A 16,320-nucleotide genomic window follows, 5' to 3' on the forward strand; every position below is an offset into this window, starting at 1 on the left:
CGGGACTCTGGAGACTATATTACACAGTACACACATAATTCTACACACACGTTCAATAAACACACACACACACACACACACACACACACACACACACACACACATTCTTTCTGTCTCTCTTTCCCTTTCTTTCTTTTCCTTCATAACTCCCTTCTAGTTCGCTCCATCTGACACCCCCCCAACCCCCAAATACCTCTCTTTCCCTTGCTCCTTCTGCCTCTCCTTCATTAAAATGGACTTCCTAAAGCCTCCATTCGTCTTGCTGACAGCTCCACTATCGATTGGGCTGGAGAAAGGGATGCAGTTCCAGAGCTTTAAATGGCTCTCTGGCCAGCCTGGATGAGGGGCTGGGCTGGACGGAGGCCGGAGGGGAGGAGGCGGAGGGAGGTCCAGGCTGGAGAATCAAGCCCACACCACTTACCTTAGACTGGGAGGTCCACAATAAATCTGGACTCTGTGATGCTTTTTTTTTTTTTTTTTTTTTTTTTTTTTGGTCACTGGTGAAAAGGCAGGCACAGTGCACCAGCACTAGCACACAGAATTTACATGAAAATGACTCACTGACTCTGTAATGAGAATTCAGATGATGAGTACAGATAATGAATTAATCACGGAGGTAGAGAGCCAACAGATTAGCCAGCCTCTCCGGACCGCTTACACAGGCCCTCTTGAAAGTGCCTCTGTGTGTGTAAGTATAAAATAGTGGATGGAGGGGGGAACAAACTGGGCACCCTCTGTGAAAACTAAACTGGGCACCCTCACCACACTGAGAAGAAATAGGGGTGGGAGTGTTTCAATTGGCTACGCTGACGTGCAATTCATTTCAATCAAAGGCATGTGAACTAACTTTCCGCTGGCTGACGCCTTTAATCGGGCTCCATTCCTTATCGTCAGCCGTTATCAAGGGAAGATGAGTTGGCACTTTCCCTCTTCATCCCTCTCGCCGCATGACATCGAATCCCTCTGCCAAGATTAATGATCGGACGTTTGATTTTCCTAATGATTAAAATCTCTGTGGCGTACTCAGTGCCCTGTGTTGCAGCGAAAACCCCAAGGAGTCAGCTGAACCCCCTCGCCCCCTCCCCCTGATGAGCACTATTTCTGTGTCTGTTGCTTGTCATCCATAATCATAGAGCACAGCACAGGAGCGTGTCAGGATGCAAGGGCCTCTCCTGTGACCATGTCACTGTTTATTTGTGCTCTAATCTGTCCCCCTGAATTGCCATTGATTGCAGCAGCAAGGGAGAAAGAGATAGACAAGGTGTAATATTCAAGACAAATTACTCAACTTCCCAACTGTGAGCAGTTCAATCTACATAAACCCATGCAGTGTTCAGACTAAGGTCTTGTTAGAGTGCCATAAATGGGGGGGTTTGTGATGCTTTTGTATTGATGCTTTGATCAGTAAATATAGCAGAGTATAGGAGTCCACACTGCATCCGGCTTTGTGGAGCCAATTTAAATAGCCAGGCCCCTTACAGCATGGAATCCTTTAACAGAGGATTGTGTTGGCACTTTCTAAAGGGCACTCTCGCACATAATATGGTGACATGGTCTGAGGCTCTGTAAAATGGAGAAAGAATAATAGAGAGGGGGATAGAGAGGAGAAAAATGAGATGAACAGGGGCAGAAAAGAGGGGTGGGGACACTGAAAAAGCGTGAGGGAGGTGTGAGATGGAAGAGAAGAAAGGAAGCGGAGGTGATGTGGAAGGGGGAGGAAAGAAGAAATGGAGCATGGGGCAGGCAGGAAGGAGAGAGGGAGGAGGCAGCAGAGAGGCAGAGAGCAGTAGTCGATATAACGGCACTCATTCATCTCTCTGACAACCTTCCAAATGCTCCGCTGGGGGAGACACAGAACTGCGTCACCGCGAATGCAGCAAATGCACAGCATATACAGGCATGCCTCCATGCACACACACACACACACACATATGCATGCACAAAATACTTTTTTATGAACTTTGCTTTTGCTATACATACACATACTTTAGTGTGCAAGTACTTCATGTTCTGGGTCAATGCTATGTGTGACAGGCAAATCAATACATGTACTATTATGCAACCTATGCATGTACAGATCATGACTATGGGCATCAGTTAAGATATTGCACATGTATGTTCACACGTCTGTAGGCTTATAACTGACTGTTCATAACAATGTATAAGGTAGAAAAAAATTACATGAAATCACACACCTTTAAAACATTCTATAGTATAAAATTACCTTTAACAATGTCTCTTTGGAAACATACTGAAAACTATTCAAACATGCACACACAAATGTGAAGAAGCATTTCCATTTCCTATGTATAGTAAATGATTCACAGACACAGACACACACACACACACACACACGCAAAAACACAAATCCTTGTTTCCCTGCTCTGGTCACGGCCCATTGGCTGTTGCCTGCCGTCCATCTCTCATGATTCATGGCTAAGCAAGCTGCTGTAGAGCAGTTCTGAACCACTGGGCCGAAGAGAGCCTGTGTGTCATTAAGGCACAGCGGGCTGGACATGCTGTTAGAGCTCTTGCACCATGACTAGCTTTGTGCCTCGCTCTTGCACAACAGGAGGTAAGGAAACAGGTACTGCTACATGTGGTACTATTGTTGATAGACTTTACTTGAAAGGCAATATCAACAGCTGAGCGCACTGTGACAGTCAGGGACTAGCTTGCCCTGTGAACTGTGCACAGTGAGCAAGAGGAGTGTTGCATCTCATTCAGTCAGACACTCCTCCACTCCAGCCCCCACTTTTGCACCAAAGTTGTTCCAGATTTTCAACTAAATTAGCCCTCCTAATCATCCCCAAATCCCCCTTCTCAATCAGCACAGCAGCGGTGAGTGCTGAGATGAGACATGGGTGCCAAATCCTCCCTCGTGCCATCCCCCATTAGCCAGGGCCCCACGGAAGGCCGCCACACGTCCAGGCCCCTAATGACTCCTTAATGATCCCCTCCTCCGCGAGAGTGCTGACAAACACTGACAAACCCCGACCCTGACAACAGGAACACCCACACTTAGCCCTCATCCTCACCCTTTATTTAGAAGCTCATCTCTCAGCCCTCAACCTCATTATACCAGCGAGGGTCCACCAGGACCCATACAGCCCCAAACTAGCAGCAAGACAAACACCAATGATAAAATGGTCCATGTCGTTTTTAGAATGAGGGGCAAAGTTTCAGCAAATTCCTTTCGGCAGGTGGAGCGAGGGAGAGAGTTTAGATAAACAGAGTTTGGGTTAAAAAGAAGAGAATGGTGGTGGGAGATTGATAGCTATGGCAGCAGACCATATGGACAAAAACATTGTTTCTATCTTTTTTTTTTTTTTTACTTTTCCCGGACTGTGATTTCCATTTCAACTTAGGGTTGGGGGAGCCAGGACCAGAAACTCTTTTTAACATCACACTAGACGTAATTACAGACTGCATCGCTGCCAGCCCGCCTCAGTTTCTCCTAAATACTTACACCCCAAATTAGGGGTTACCTCTTTCTAGTTAAACCTACTATTTAAGACTAGAACGTCACAGACAGAGTGACGTTCAAACTGAAGAGAAGCAAAAGGGAGTTTGGAGAGAGGGAAGACCTAGTTTAGCGGCTTTGTTTCAAAATGACAGGGAAGGCCTTTGTTAAAGACGGCTGCTGGCGGGCCTTGGATAAAGCCAGGTGTGGAAACTGGGACAACAACAAAAGTTGGAAAAGACACACAAAGCTAAATAGAGAAGGGAGGGTGTTTATGTTCTATTTGCAGTGTATATGACAGCTGAAAATCTGCTAAGGATATTTCCAAAAGGCAGCGAGTTAAAGAAAAACACCAACTTCACGCTAGCCTATGACCTCACTGGTTTGGACCGCAGCTCCCAGTTCCAGTCGCGGATGACAGAGCACTCACTCTTCAGGCTTTCCCCCAGCCTGCTCTGCTCAGATAAACTACCTTCTACCTTCTTCACTGACTTTTTTTTCTAGCTATCTGTCCTTATAGCCAAGCACCCTGGTCAAATTCATGATGTCTGATTAGTGTCACAGCGTCCCCTGACCAGCTGAAGGCAAGGAGCCAGTTGATCAACACTAGGCAGGGTTATTGTGCAGCAGAGAGCCAGGGCTTTTTCCAGGGTATTAGCAGATGAAAGAGAGGCCGTGCACTGCTCTTTCACTGATAAAAACAGGATCCAATTACTGTACTGCCTCTTGATTTATAGAGAACACTCCTACCGAGATCTCTGTCTTTTGTCTCTCCCTGCTCCTTCATCACACAGAGGCCGCTCAGCACTGTGGGGAAGGAATATTGGCTTAAGTGTTGTGGTGAGTCGGAGCTAGGAGTTACACTGCTACTTGTATTATTACTAGTAGCACTGGTATCACTTGTCTTCCAAAGAGGAGACATATTACACACACTCACTGCCTAGTGAAATATGCTGCACTGCCCCTTGTAAAGAGTTCATTCATGAAAGTGTCTGTATCACTGTTCAAGTCGTTTAGCCACACCACTGAAACCCATTGCCCGACAGAGTCAAAACCCACATCTCATGTCATCAAATCATGTGGCTCATTACAGCCCTACTATCTCAATAAAGTCTCCAGGAAACAATTACAGAGCAGCTCACCCAACAACGAAGAAAATGTTAATATTTACACATACTACACAATTACATGTATTCACACTGACCCTCATATTGGTCAAAACACTTGTATGTCCACACCAAGTCAGCTTTAGAGGGGCTGACAAATCATTCACTGGAATTCCAATACGGGAAAATAATATTAAATCGTTCCAAACAGCTTGTGTAGCACAACCAAAAAGGTTTGAGAACAAGTAATGGCACTTTGTGTCCGTAGCCCCTATATCTAGCTAGATTTTTCACTAAAATGGCTATTTTCAAGAGTCCTTGTGCACACTCAAATCTCACTTGCTTTCCTTCTTAAATAAATGATGACTTGATGACTTGAGACACGGCCGTTCCCCATTTCCATTCAAACTCTTCTAAAGAGGAAGTGCACACTATATGACCACCATTGGCTCGGCTCACCAGAAAAAAGCATGAACACCAATGAAAACAATAGTTTATGTCAAAACGCTACACTAAATATTGGTGTAAGTAACCCATAGCTGTTTTGGAGTCTCAATGCAACCATTTGGTGTCATTTTTGAAGGTGTGTTATCCTATTTTTTGTGCCAATCCCTGGTACCTTCAATTTTTCAATTTTTCAATTTTGTGTGCGCATATAAACTTGACTAATGTTTTGACTGAAAACAACAAAATGTTCATTTTTGGGCAAACTATTCTTCTACTATTCTTTTAAATGACATTTGGCAATCACTGCTTTACCACCAGGGATATGACTGGGTGCCCCTTCCATCCCCAATCTAAGTCTCTCTTCTCCATCACTTCGCATGCCAAGGTAGTACAGTGTCCAGTGGAAATCCACTCAGCAACAACATCCTGTTCCCGGCCTCTAGGAAGTGACCTCAGCTTCAGAAAGGCCAGATAATAAGTCCACATCAGAAACAAAAACACCAGGGCAGCCGTAATGAGCTATCCACCAGGCTCCAGTGTGTTCTGAGGGAGACCAGGTGGTGTGACACACATATGAGTCTGATTAGGGGGCCTTTAGAGAGGAATTGGGGGATGGGGGGATGGGGGGCTGTGGGCGGGGAGGGCGGCCTGGCCAGGGCCAACAGGGACGTCCTGTATGATGCAACCATTAGTGGTGTGCAATGACCTCCTCATGGCCCTGGGAGAAGACACAACACCTCCAACAGTCACATGAGTAGTCCAGTTCCTCTTGTGCTGAATGTGCATGGAGTAGGTGGGCGGCTCGGTAGGTGTGGTGTTTCTCCACTAAAAAGCACATGTCCAGCTACTGGCCTCTATTTCCTATGGCAGCTGTTAAGAGTGTGGAGCACCATAGCAAAGGGACATAGTGAGTTCTGGCAGCCTGATGCTTTTAGGGGGCTTTGAATATCATTAGGAGCTGAGTAGGCTCTCATATTAACTATACATGGTGTGGACACACATATACATACACACACCAAACATTTAAATCAGCCATCTGGCTTGCCAATTACTGCTACAGCCAACTATAAGCAGGGCAGTCAGACCCCCAAACCAGGGACCAAAGACCATGTATGTGTATGTCTCTCGCCCGTCTCTCTCTCTAACCTCATTACATGACAGAGGTGTTTGGCACCAGTGTCTGCGGTCTCATAATCATACTTCTGCTCTGCGCATATCCTCAAATTGTGGAAGAGAGAGATGTCAAGGGGGCCTCTGGCCTCATTTTTCACCCATTAGTTTTGGCTTTGTGCATTGTGCTGCCTTCGACTGGACTGTTTAAATGTCTCCTGATATCAGGGAACACAAACAAGCAGAGCGGCCGGCCTGGCGTGGAGGATAAGGAACTAAGGGGAAACAGGGGCCATTCTTCTCCTTGTGTGACGGGAACTGTGTTGGAACAAGCACCTGTCAGACACCCCCACCCCTCATCCCCCTTCCCACAATGACCACAGAGGTCAGGAAGACGGAGAGAAATGGAGAGAGAGACTGGGTGGAAGACATAGAGAAGAAGTGGAGAAAAAGACAGAGTGGAAGAGAAAGAGGGCACAGAACAAATCTATCGCTTTTTGCTCCCCCTCCCTCATGTTCTCCCTGTTTCCCTCCCACTTTCCTCTTCTTCTCTCTTTGCCCCATATCCAAACAACTTAATCTGTGTAAATTACATTCCAAAACCAGCATATGTTACAAAGCCCCAGACTTACTGCAACATGAACCAGATAAATATCTGCATAAAATCTGCATAAATGGTTTGCATTGATAATAAGGTGAGCCAGCTGCTACTTAAGGCTATCCTATTGGCCTTTCTTTCAACTCCCTCTGCCTCTCTCCTCCCCATCACCTTCATTTGTTCTCCTAACCTAATTCATACCCATTTTTTTGCTAGACAAAGAGTGAGAGCATCTCTGCGTCCTTCAGCCTCCTCTTTCAGATACCCTCTGAACAGCCCACATAGAAGAATGCTGGGCATAGCACAATTTCACACCTACAGCCTGATAAGAGATTTGTAAAGAAACTTTATAACCTCGATACACAATGACAGCCAGCATAACTGCTTTGGAAACAACCATGAGTTGTCCCCTAATTTGTACGCAGACCTGAGGTCTGTGTGTGTCTCTTACCTCCCTGTCCTTGAGTTTCATGGCCAGGACCAGCTGGTTGCGATGGTTGGTCAGCGCTTCACGATAGTTGCCCTTGGAGAAGAATGCCGAGCCCAGATTCCCATGAGCGCGGCATTCCCCTGTTTGGTCACCTGGGGGAGGATGTACCAGAAGAGAGGACAAGAGAAATGAAAAGAGGTAACAAAGAACATTCACTATAGATCCTGCATGAATAGATAATAACTAGTGCATGGTAGTGTCTATTTTTATTCCAAGTCGTGCATCACTGTTGTGCAGCGATGCGATGTACCTAATCTTTGCTGCTACACCCTTAAAAGGAAACGTGGCCGCTCTAAGTTCTCCACAGTAGAGCAGCTTCACTAACAGCAGGTAATGTTCGTCTCAAAGCTCTGGAGGGGGTGACAGGGGAAGGCCTTATTATTTCTGCCTGACGAAGAGGCACCACAGACAAGGCCAGAGTAAAGTGTGAGCCTCTGTGCTCCGCCGGAGAACCACAGCTCCTTATCTCCAGCTGCTCTGCCCAGTCATGTGTCTAACTGTGTGGGGGCCAGGAGAGTGGAGCCAGTCTGTACTACCTTACTCTCTCCTCTTTATTTTTTGTCTTTCTAACTTGCTGTTTTTTCACTTCCTTCCCTTCTCCCCGCTCTCTTTTGGTCCTGTGTTCTTTCTCTCCCCTTCATAAATACTCACACACATAGCCTCCAGCATTGGACAATGGGACAAATGCATAGATGGAAGCTCTCTTTCCACTTTTTGGCTGATTTAAATTCGATGAACTTTGTTTTATCTATCTAATTTAAAATGCAGCCTTGTGCAAACTCAAATGGGGAAATATACACAAAGCGGAAAATATAATATGCTCAGCTTGAATTCAATTTTATTTTGAGCAAGGGATGTCACAAGAATCGATACTGAGGTACCAAGTCGATAAAAAAAAATTGAAAACAACATGTTTTTACTACTGGTAGTATCGACACTTCACTCAAGGTTCTTATTCTAATGAAGCTTTATGTTTAAATACTGAGAAAGGTAAAGTTTCATTCACACTTACAGGACTGTAAATTAAATGAGAACACATAATCATACAATTTTATTTATTGACACAGCAGGACATTTGATACAGTTCCTCTAATTTGAAATTTTGGTTTTTTTTTTGGAGTGTTAACCCTAACCCCACGGTATGTAGCCTATATGTTTAAATAATTCATTACATTACCCATTACCCATTCAGCTACAAGTGTGTAGCTGAATGGGATTTCTGATTTTGCCATGGTATCACATCAAATTTCTGGTATTGTGACATCTCTATTTAGAGCTGAGACTGAACGCAGCCTAAACACAAGCGTAAATTTCCAGATCTTTCCTCAGGGTGCTGATTTTGTTACTGTTGATTGTGTTGTCCTGCTGCTTGCTACTGGAATGGATAGCTACCTTGTACTTGTTCATTATTGTTTCTCTCTGTGAAGACATACTATAGTTGAAAATGGAAGCTGGCCCTTCTCTCCATATTTAAAACACAGATTCCTGTGATGACTGTTTGTAAGAAGGATGTATAGTATACTTACTTCAATCTAATAGTAGCAACATAATTGTAACATACTGCATCTCTACCTCAACATTCCTTCTTTCCCATGCAGCCCAGACCTCTTACCTAAGGTCTTGGCCACCTCCAGGTCCTGCTGCATGTAGCCAATGCTCTTCTCGGTGTTGCCCAGAGACCAGTGGGCGCTGCTGAGGGCCGAGAAGACCGAACCGCGTAGCTTGAGGCTGCATGTGCCAATTTTCAGGGCAGCTTCCAGCACTACAACAGAGGCTGTGTGGTGGGTGGCCGTCAGCAGCTCTTGGCCAATCACAGACACCACCACAAAGGGACTTTTGTCCAGCTTCATCTTTTGCAGCTGCTGATAGGTGGGCTCTAGAGATTCTGCACAGGAAAGGAAGGACATGGATTAGAGAAAAATTAGAAACAGACAAGAAAATAAACCAAAATGTAAACCTGTGATGAGTTGGTGACTGACAAATAGTGAATATCCAAACTTGACTGCATTAGCTGTGTTCCATGTTTACCAAGACTGATAATTCAACTTCTGTCTGAATTCAGATGCTGCTTTCCTCCAGTAATGGCTGTGTTTGGCTGGCTAGATAAGCATAGCCTGTAGCTTGGCTGAGTGACGGCTTTCACTGACAATTTGACAATAACTCCAATGTATGAGCCATTTTCAGGTCCTTCTGCTCTGACTGGGGTAATCTCAGGCAATTTCCAACAGCACTGTATAAAAATGGCACAAGTTTAGCCCATTGTGGGCAACAGTCTTGACAAACCACACAGCGAAATTATATTTCTGTTTTCTCTTCATGTCAGATGATATGGCTGTTTGAGGGAGTAGGGAAGGCAGAGTGGGTTTTGAGATAGAGTTTAAAGAGTGATGGGGAAACTACTGCAGCTAATGCACAGGGGAGAGCGGCAGAGGAATGCAGAGCAGAGGAGACACACAAGGTGACCTTTGGGGAGGCAGAAAACGCACACAATGACATAAATCAATGGTGGGCCACACGGGATTTGGGATCCACAGGCCCTCCAGATTACACAGCCCTCTGGCAGACAGCAGCATCCAACAACAGAAAGGGGGTGGGGTTGGGTGCATGTGTGGGTGTGTGTGCATATCTGTGTATGTCTGCTTCTGTATTTGTATTCGCATATTGAAGTGTATCTAGAGGATGCTGAATTCTCATGGCCCCATATTGCAAATATTTTGAGCAGAGTTATTACTAATTGGGTCAAAGCGCTTTACAGATGATTCTACATTGTACTGTGCCTGTTCAAAAAAGCAATGTGTGGCTGCCGAAGAGTGTACATGCATTTCTTACTATCAATAAAGCCAAGGCTCTCATACTCAACATTTATTTGTTTAGACAAACATTTAGGCATAACAGCATGTACATAGTCACACTCTCTGAACACACTCAATAGTTCTTGGAAACCCACACAGATGCTAATTCGCCCAGACATGCACACACAAACACACACACCCGCCCGCACACACGCACGCACACAGACCCATGCAATATTAGATGCATTCCCACATAAGCACTCAAAAGCATAATTGATGATGCTCTTTCAAGAGCATCTCTTCTGTTCCAGCACTTGGCAGAATGTTGTGCTTGCAGAGACAGTGCGTGCATATAATATCCATTCATAGCTTGTAATTGCCTTCGGAGCAACACCGAGAGCCGAGTCATAAATCAAACACTGAGGGAATACTTTTTAAAAAGGTGTCATGGCTGCTGCATACATAATCAGGTAGTTATGACAACATCAGGGTGTGTTGTTTCACACACACAGGCACCACACACACACAGTCAGTCAAATGCGGCAGCAAAAGTTTTTACTGAGCCCTGTGCCAAGATATGAATCAGGCATTAAAACTCCAATCTCACTGACATACAACAGCTAACAGATACACTGCAATTATTTCCCCCTCTATCTTTGTCCTTTATTATCTTGTAACAAGAGGCCATTCTTGTTAAGAAGGCTCGTTCCAGCTGAGGCCACACCCACTGCCCTGTAATGGTGGTACAGCGGCAGTGGATCACAGATAGGTTTGGCTTTCCCTTTCACCCGAATAAACTCATGAGTCATTTTCTCTTTCTGTTTCAGGAACTACATCATTTCATCTACTGGCCCTGTAAAATTATTTATTTTTAGTCTCATTCCTAGTTTTATGCAAAAATATCACTTCCAACAATTTAAGTGGATAAAATGGATGCTACCATTAAATCATTATTCTTGACTGGTTACTAGTGTCTTCCCTCTCCAGCATGAAAGAGGATATTCTCTAGTTCTGTTTTTTTTTTTTTTTTTTTTTAAATGGCTTGACATTATCTCTCTCATCTTTTTATATTTCATTTACAATATTCGTATTTCATTAAAAAGAGATTTACTCTAATAATAGTTTTCTTGCATTTTTTTTCTACCAAGCAAATTTTGAATGTAAAGATACCGATTATAAGCACAAACTACTGGCTATGAGCGGCTTCAGACAAAAATAAAATAAAATAAAATAATATATATATATATATGTGTGTGTGTGTGTGTGTGTGTGTGTGTGTGTGTGTGTGTATATATATATGTGTGTGTGTATATGTGTATATATATATATATATACACATATACACACACACATACACACATACACACAAACATATACACACACATATATGTATATACATATATATATATATAAATTGGCAGCTCAATCTTTGCTAAATGACGTTTGCAAAGTAAAGTCATCATTTGGAGTTATATTCATCCTGCTGGAGAGTCTCTGAGTTAGCCGCTCAAACCCTACCACCTGATGCTGTTCTGTAACTGACCCCTACTACTGACCTCTCTTGAGGGGGTGACAAAAAGAGGATTCTCTTGTGGGGATCAAAAAAGCATCATATAACTGTGTTACACAACATTCCGGCGGAAATTTTAATTTCCACTTAGCCACTTTAAGTACACTAAATAGAGGATGCAATGATACACCAGCATCTGTTCTATCCAGGCTAAGTCAGTGATTACAACCCTTAATTTATCTGGTCTAGTCAATTATCTTTCATGATGAGTCTTGAAGCACACTTTCTTTGTGCCAACCCTTTCTGAGTTTCCTCCAAATAGTGATTGGCACAGAGGAGGTGTGCAGACAGCTGAAACATACCCTCACAAACTCAAGCTCTGGCTCTGACAGTACATAGCAAGTGGTAAAGCCCTGAGGCTTTGTGGTGATCAGCTTTGTGGAAAACTTGCATCACTGTTACAGACATTGCTCGACCTCTACACCATCCACACCCTCTGGAAAACTTCTCACGTTACCCCAATTTCAAAAAGTGTCAGTCCATCTAAGCCAAATGACTATGGGCCAATTGGACTCATTTCCTTGCCCTTGAAATAAACAGACTGAATTATTAAGCATTGTATTATTTATGAACAACTCCAAGCACCTTCTGGATTCATTGAAGTTATCCTACAGAACCAGCGAGCCCCCTTCCAACAGTCAAACTTAAGGGTAAACCATACATCAACCATAAATGTGATTACAAAGACCAATTTCCCTCCAATCGATAATAAAGTGCTACTTGTAGTATTCCTGCTACTACTCCTGCTACTTCTTCAGTTGGCATATCTGGAAAGTAACCCAATAATTAACCCACTGTGGCCCCAAGCAGCTGAGTGAGAGACAGAACTGGAGCAGGGTGATAAGAAGAGGAATATTACCCATGTGAAACTGTGCATACTAAAGCATATCTTTATTAAAACATAAGAAATTGTGTGGGCCTGATTTCCTGTGAATCATTCAGTGATAGCTGTAAGTGGACCAAGATGCCTCAAAATGCTCGTCTTCCTCAAGACGTTGAGGAAGACGAGCTGTCAGGACAATCAGAGGTGGCAGAAGGGGAGGGGGCCAGATTTGACGAGAGAGGTGAGATTCCTGTAGTTTCCACTTTTGTGCAAGCCCTTTGTTGTGGGAAATACAGTACAAAGACGCACCACATGAGTCACATGAGAGCACTCTAGCTGCTTAACTCTGGAGTAACAGGGAAAAAATCTTTGATCTATGCAAGGAAGAGTGGGAGTCAGAGAAAGGGAGGGAGAGAGAGAGAGAGAGAGAGAGAGAGAGAGAGAGAGAGAGGGAAGGGGAGAGCTGAATTGCATATGACAGTAAGAATTGGGGAACTATACTGTATATTGTGATATTAAAATGTGTCATGGCAACAAAGCACACTTTGATGAATTCACTTCACACTGGGTCCTTGAAGACATGTGCCTTGAAATCGTTCTCTCGCGTTCATTATTTGTCTTCCTCTATCCTTAACATATATACATATTTTAAGAACACCATCAGCTGGATCTCTCAGAGCTAAAAACATAAAGGTGCTTTGGGAAAACGAAAAACAAAACCATGTATGGAGATGTTTGTGCTAAACAGACTAAGTAGACAGTTCAATCAGGGCGAGTCATCTCTTGCTCACTCCTGGCAACATGATAGCATCATTGAGTTCACATACTGGTTGGACTAATGCTATCATTGCAGAAATGGAAGTGAGATTTAAGTATAATTACAAATGGATTACAACTCTTTTTGGGAATAATTAGGACATTGTTACAAGACTACTCCTAAATGAATGGGTTGAAAGTTAGTGGTGTACAATCAGTCTGTAGGCCTTTCACAGCTGTGGCAAGCAGCTGAAAGTGAGTCCACTTGTTAAAGGTGCTGTTAAAAGAAAGTTCTTTAAGAGCTTCTGGTGGCGCTCAACTCCAACTAGGGTGAACACGAAATTGGTGGGCGAGGTAATCCACCAGCTGAATCCTGGGTGGGGTGTGTTATGTGGCCGATAAGCAAGGCTGGCAGGAACATAGGCCTCTTCCGCCTAAAATGAGAGAAAGCAACGCTTGCCTACCTTTCACTTATCAGAGGGGCTTTGGCTGAGTAACACTGATTATCCTCCCTGTTTGCTGGCGTAACATTGATTATCGTCCCCCTGCGCCAGCAGTCCCTCTGAGAGGATCATTGCTTTTAATCCCTTGACCTAGCTACCTCTCTTCAACACACCTTGGATTTGGTCCTCTACTGGTTGCCTGGCACTGTGGGAAATGTGGTAAACAATTAAAAGATTAAATGGCTTGGGCTAAGAGTTGGGCTTCCCCTACTGAGAGAGCCCACTCTGGTCCATGGTGCTTGGGTCTGGGCCCACACCCAAACCCTGTTCTTGTTTGGGTTCCAGTGACAGGCTTATATACTCAGTGTTGCTCAGTTGGGCTCTTCATTCTTTACTCTCTATGTTTTTTTTTCTCCCTCCTGCATTCAGAGGTAGTGATTTGCAAACGGGTATTCAAAGGCGCGCTGTATTCAATCTAAGAAACAATGATTCCTCTCTGAACAAAGCCATTCAGCACCGCTGATCTCATTGTACAGTTTGGTAAATTTTGGATTATAAAACAAGGCGGCATTTTATTCACAGGCACCGTTTCAGTGCAGCCTGGAACAGTAGACTCTGGTGATGACAGAGCAAGACCGCAGGATGACTCAGTCTACGTTTGCAGTGTGTGCCATCTAGATCTGTAGCATATTAAATCCTCTTGCAGTGGTCAGATGAAGTGAAATCGATGCCAGGTTTGTTTTGAGGCCCATTAGTTTGGCCCACACTGACTACTCATGGACTGCCAGGTCACTGCAGCTGGCTGATACAATGCAGATGATAATGCGTCACGGCCAGCATGCATTTTAGTGAAAATCTTGGCTTGAATGAGCTACTTATAAATCCACTTGGCTTTAGGAAATAGGTTTTCGCAGGGGCAGGCACAGACAATGGCAGCATTGTTGGATGCTCATTAAGATAAAGGGCTATCTATGTGTGTGATCTGCCCGACTGACAATCAGATACGCTGAAGCTGCATGCTACACAGGTCTCACAGACTGGGGAAGTACTTGACGCCGACAGTCATTCACAAAGACAGAAAGACAGACAGGCTGATAGGAAGACGGTCTGCCTGCAAAATGGGTCGAAAAATTGACAGACAGGTAAAGTCACCCCTACACATTTATTGACTGACAGAGTGGGGATTATCTGAGAGACAGGCTTTCAGGCTGTTGTAGGACAAAACATCCAGAGATGGTGGAGCACAGACAGTGACACACACAAGCACACACACTAAACCCACACAAACACACACACACACACACACACACACACACACACACACACACTGCATACTGTACCTCGTAAAGGGGACTTCATGGCGGCTTCCACCATGCCCACCAGCAGCTGTAGGCTTTTGGGGTCTTGGGCCAGCCCCGAGGCGAAGGCGGCCAGCGCGTCGGCATGGCGACCAAGGTACTGAAGGGCAACACCCTGTCGGAAGTATGCCTGCAGAGAAGAGACAGACAGTCATTAGGGTTCCAGTCTAGTGCCACAGCATGGGGCTTTATACAAACACATTACCAGACACACTCATTTCACGCCATTTGCATGTTTTCCACATGAGCAGTTTTCTGAACATGGCACCTCTCTCCTTTGTATTCCCATAATAGAGTGATCACTGGGTTTTTTGTACTTGTTAATTGGATTATAAGTTTTACATAAATGCACATGTTACACACTGGCTGGCTGCCTTTCTCAGGAGCAACCATTGTTTTTCTATTCAAAAAAAATTTTTTTTTGTTCTGTTTGCTGTGGGAGTCAACTGCGCACAAGTAGAGCATTGGGATTTCTCTTTGGCTGTGTTGGAAAAAAGAAAGAAAGAGAAAAGGGAGAATGAGAAAGAGCTACTTACTGGAGTCAGTCTGCAGCTTCATGAAAGAATACCCATAAATACTTCAGACTCTTCGTTCTCTTTCTCAAGGCAGAGTTGTAAAATAATACCAGAACTAGCCTGAGTCTTTTTCTGCCGTATTTTAAATCAGATGTGTACTTGTGTCATGGTTTGGACATGTGGATGGCTGTGCAAGTAGAAAAAGGAATTGAACTTGTCATTCACTAGTTTATTCCCAGAGCTGTGAGAGTCACAGGGACGAGAGTATGATTCAATACCATTGAGACATAAACTGTATGTGACTGCCGACAGATCTCATTGTGAGAGTCTCAAATGTTTTGGAACATTCTGCAGATTGAAAACTAAAACAGACGCTATCTCTGGGATCCAAACTCCGCTCTTTTAAGTGTGTTTTTCTTCAGTGTGTCTGTTTGGGCTCACCAGAGGAAAGAGATGTTTCATCCAGGCTAGTTTGTGTCTCAGCGCACGATGTTTGCCTCTCAGGTCTGATCGCACACTAAATCCTGCTGAGAAGCTCAACCCAACTCTGGTCCAGTCCACCAACAACAGCAGCAGCAGAGAGAATGGAACCAGATCCAGCTAACTATCCACTATCCAAACCACTAAACTGCCCCACGAGAGCCAGCAAATTGTCTCTCGAAATATCATATCATATCATGGGCTCCAACACTCTCATGTCAGTAACTCACAAGCACAGAAGCAAACACTGGGAAGAACTGAGAGTCAAGCGTTTTGGGTGGCCAATAAACCAAAATTTAGAATATCTGTCATCTCAAGAGCTTTCCTTCATCCCTCCTCTGCTGTGGGTGTGTACATTTTGTGTGTGCG

The 16,320-nt window shown here is 44.2% G+C and overlaps 1 protein-coding gene across 1 annotated transcript in view; it reads right to left on the reverse strand.

Moving 5' to 3' along the window:
- LOC115365712 (tetratricopeptide repeat protein 28) overlaps positions 1-16,320 on the reverse strand; it is a 179,501-nt gene that overhangs the window by 65,109 nt on the left and 98,072 nt on the right. Inside the window, exons 2-4 of the mRNA XM_030060838.1 lie at positions 14,939-15,086; positions 8,827-9,099; positions 7,176-7,306 (exon numbers count right to left, since the gene is read on the reverse strand). Coding sequence (XP_029916698.1) covers positions 7,176-7,306; positions 8,827-9,099; positions 14,939-15,086 — 552 coding nt within the window. The remainder of the gene's footprint in view (positions 1-7,175; positions 7,307-8,826; positions 9,100-14,938; positions 15,087-16,320) is intronic.

The sequence above is a fragment of the Myripristis murdjan genome, chromosome 9 (genome assembly GCF_902150065.1).
Source record: "Myripristis murdjan chromosome 9, fMyrMur1.1, whole genome shotgun sequence".
Taxonomy (NCBI): Eukaryota; Metazoa; Chordata; class Actinopteri; order Holocentriformes; family Holocentridae; genus Myripristis; species Myripristis murdjan.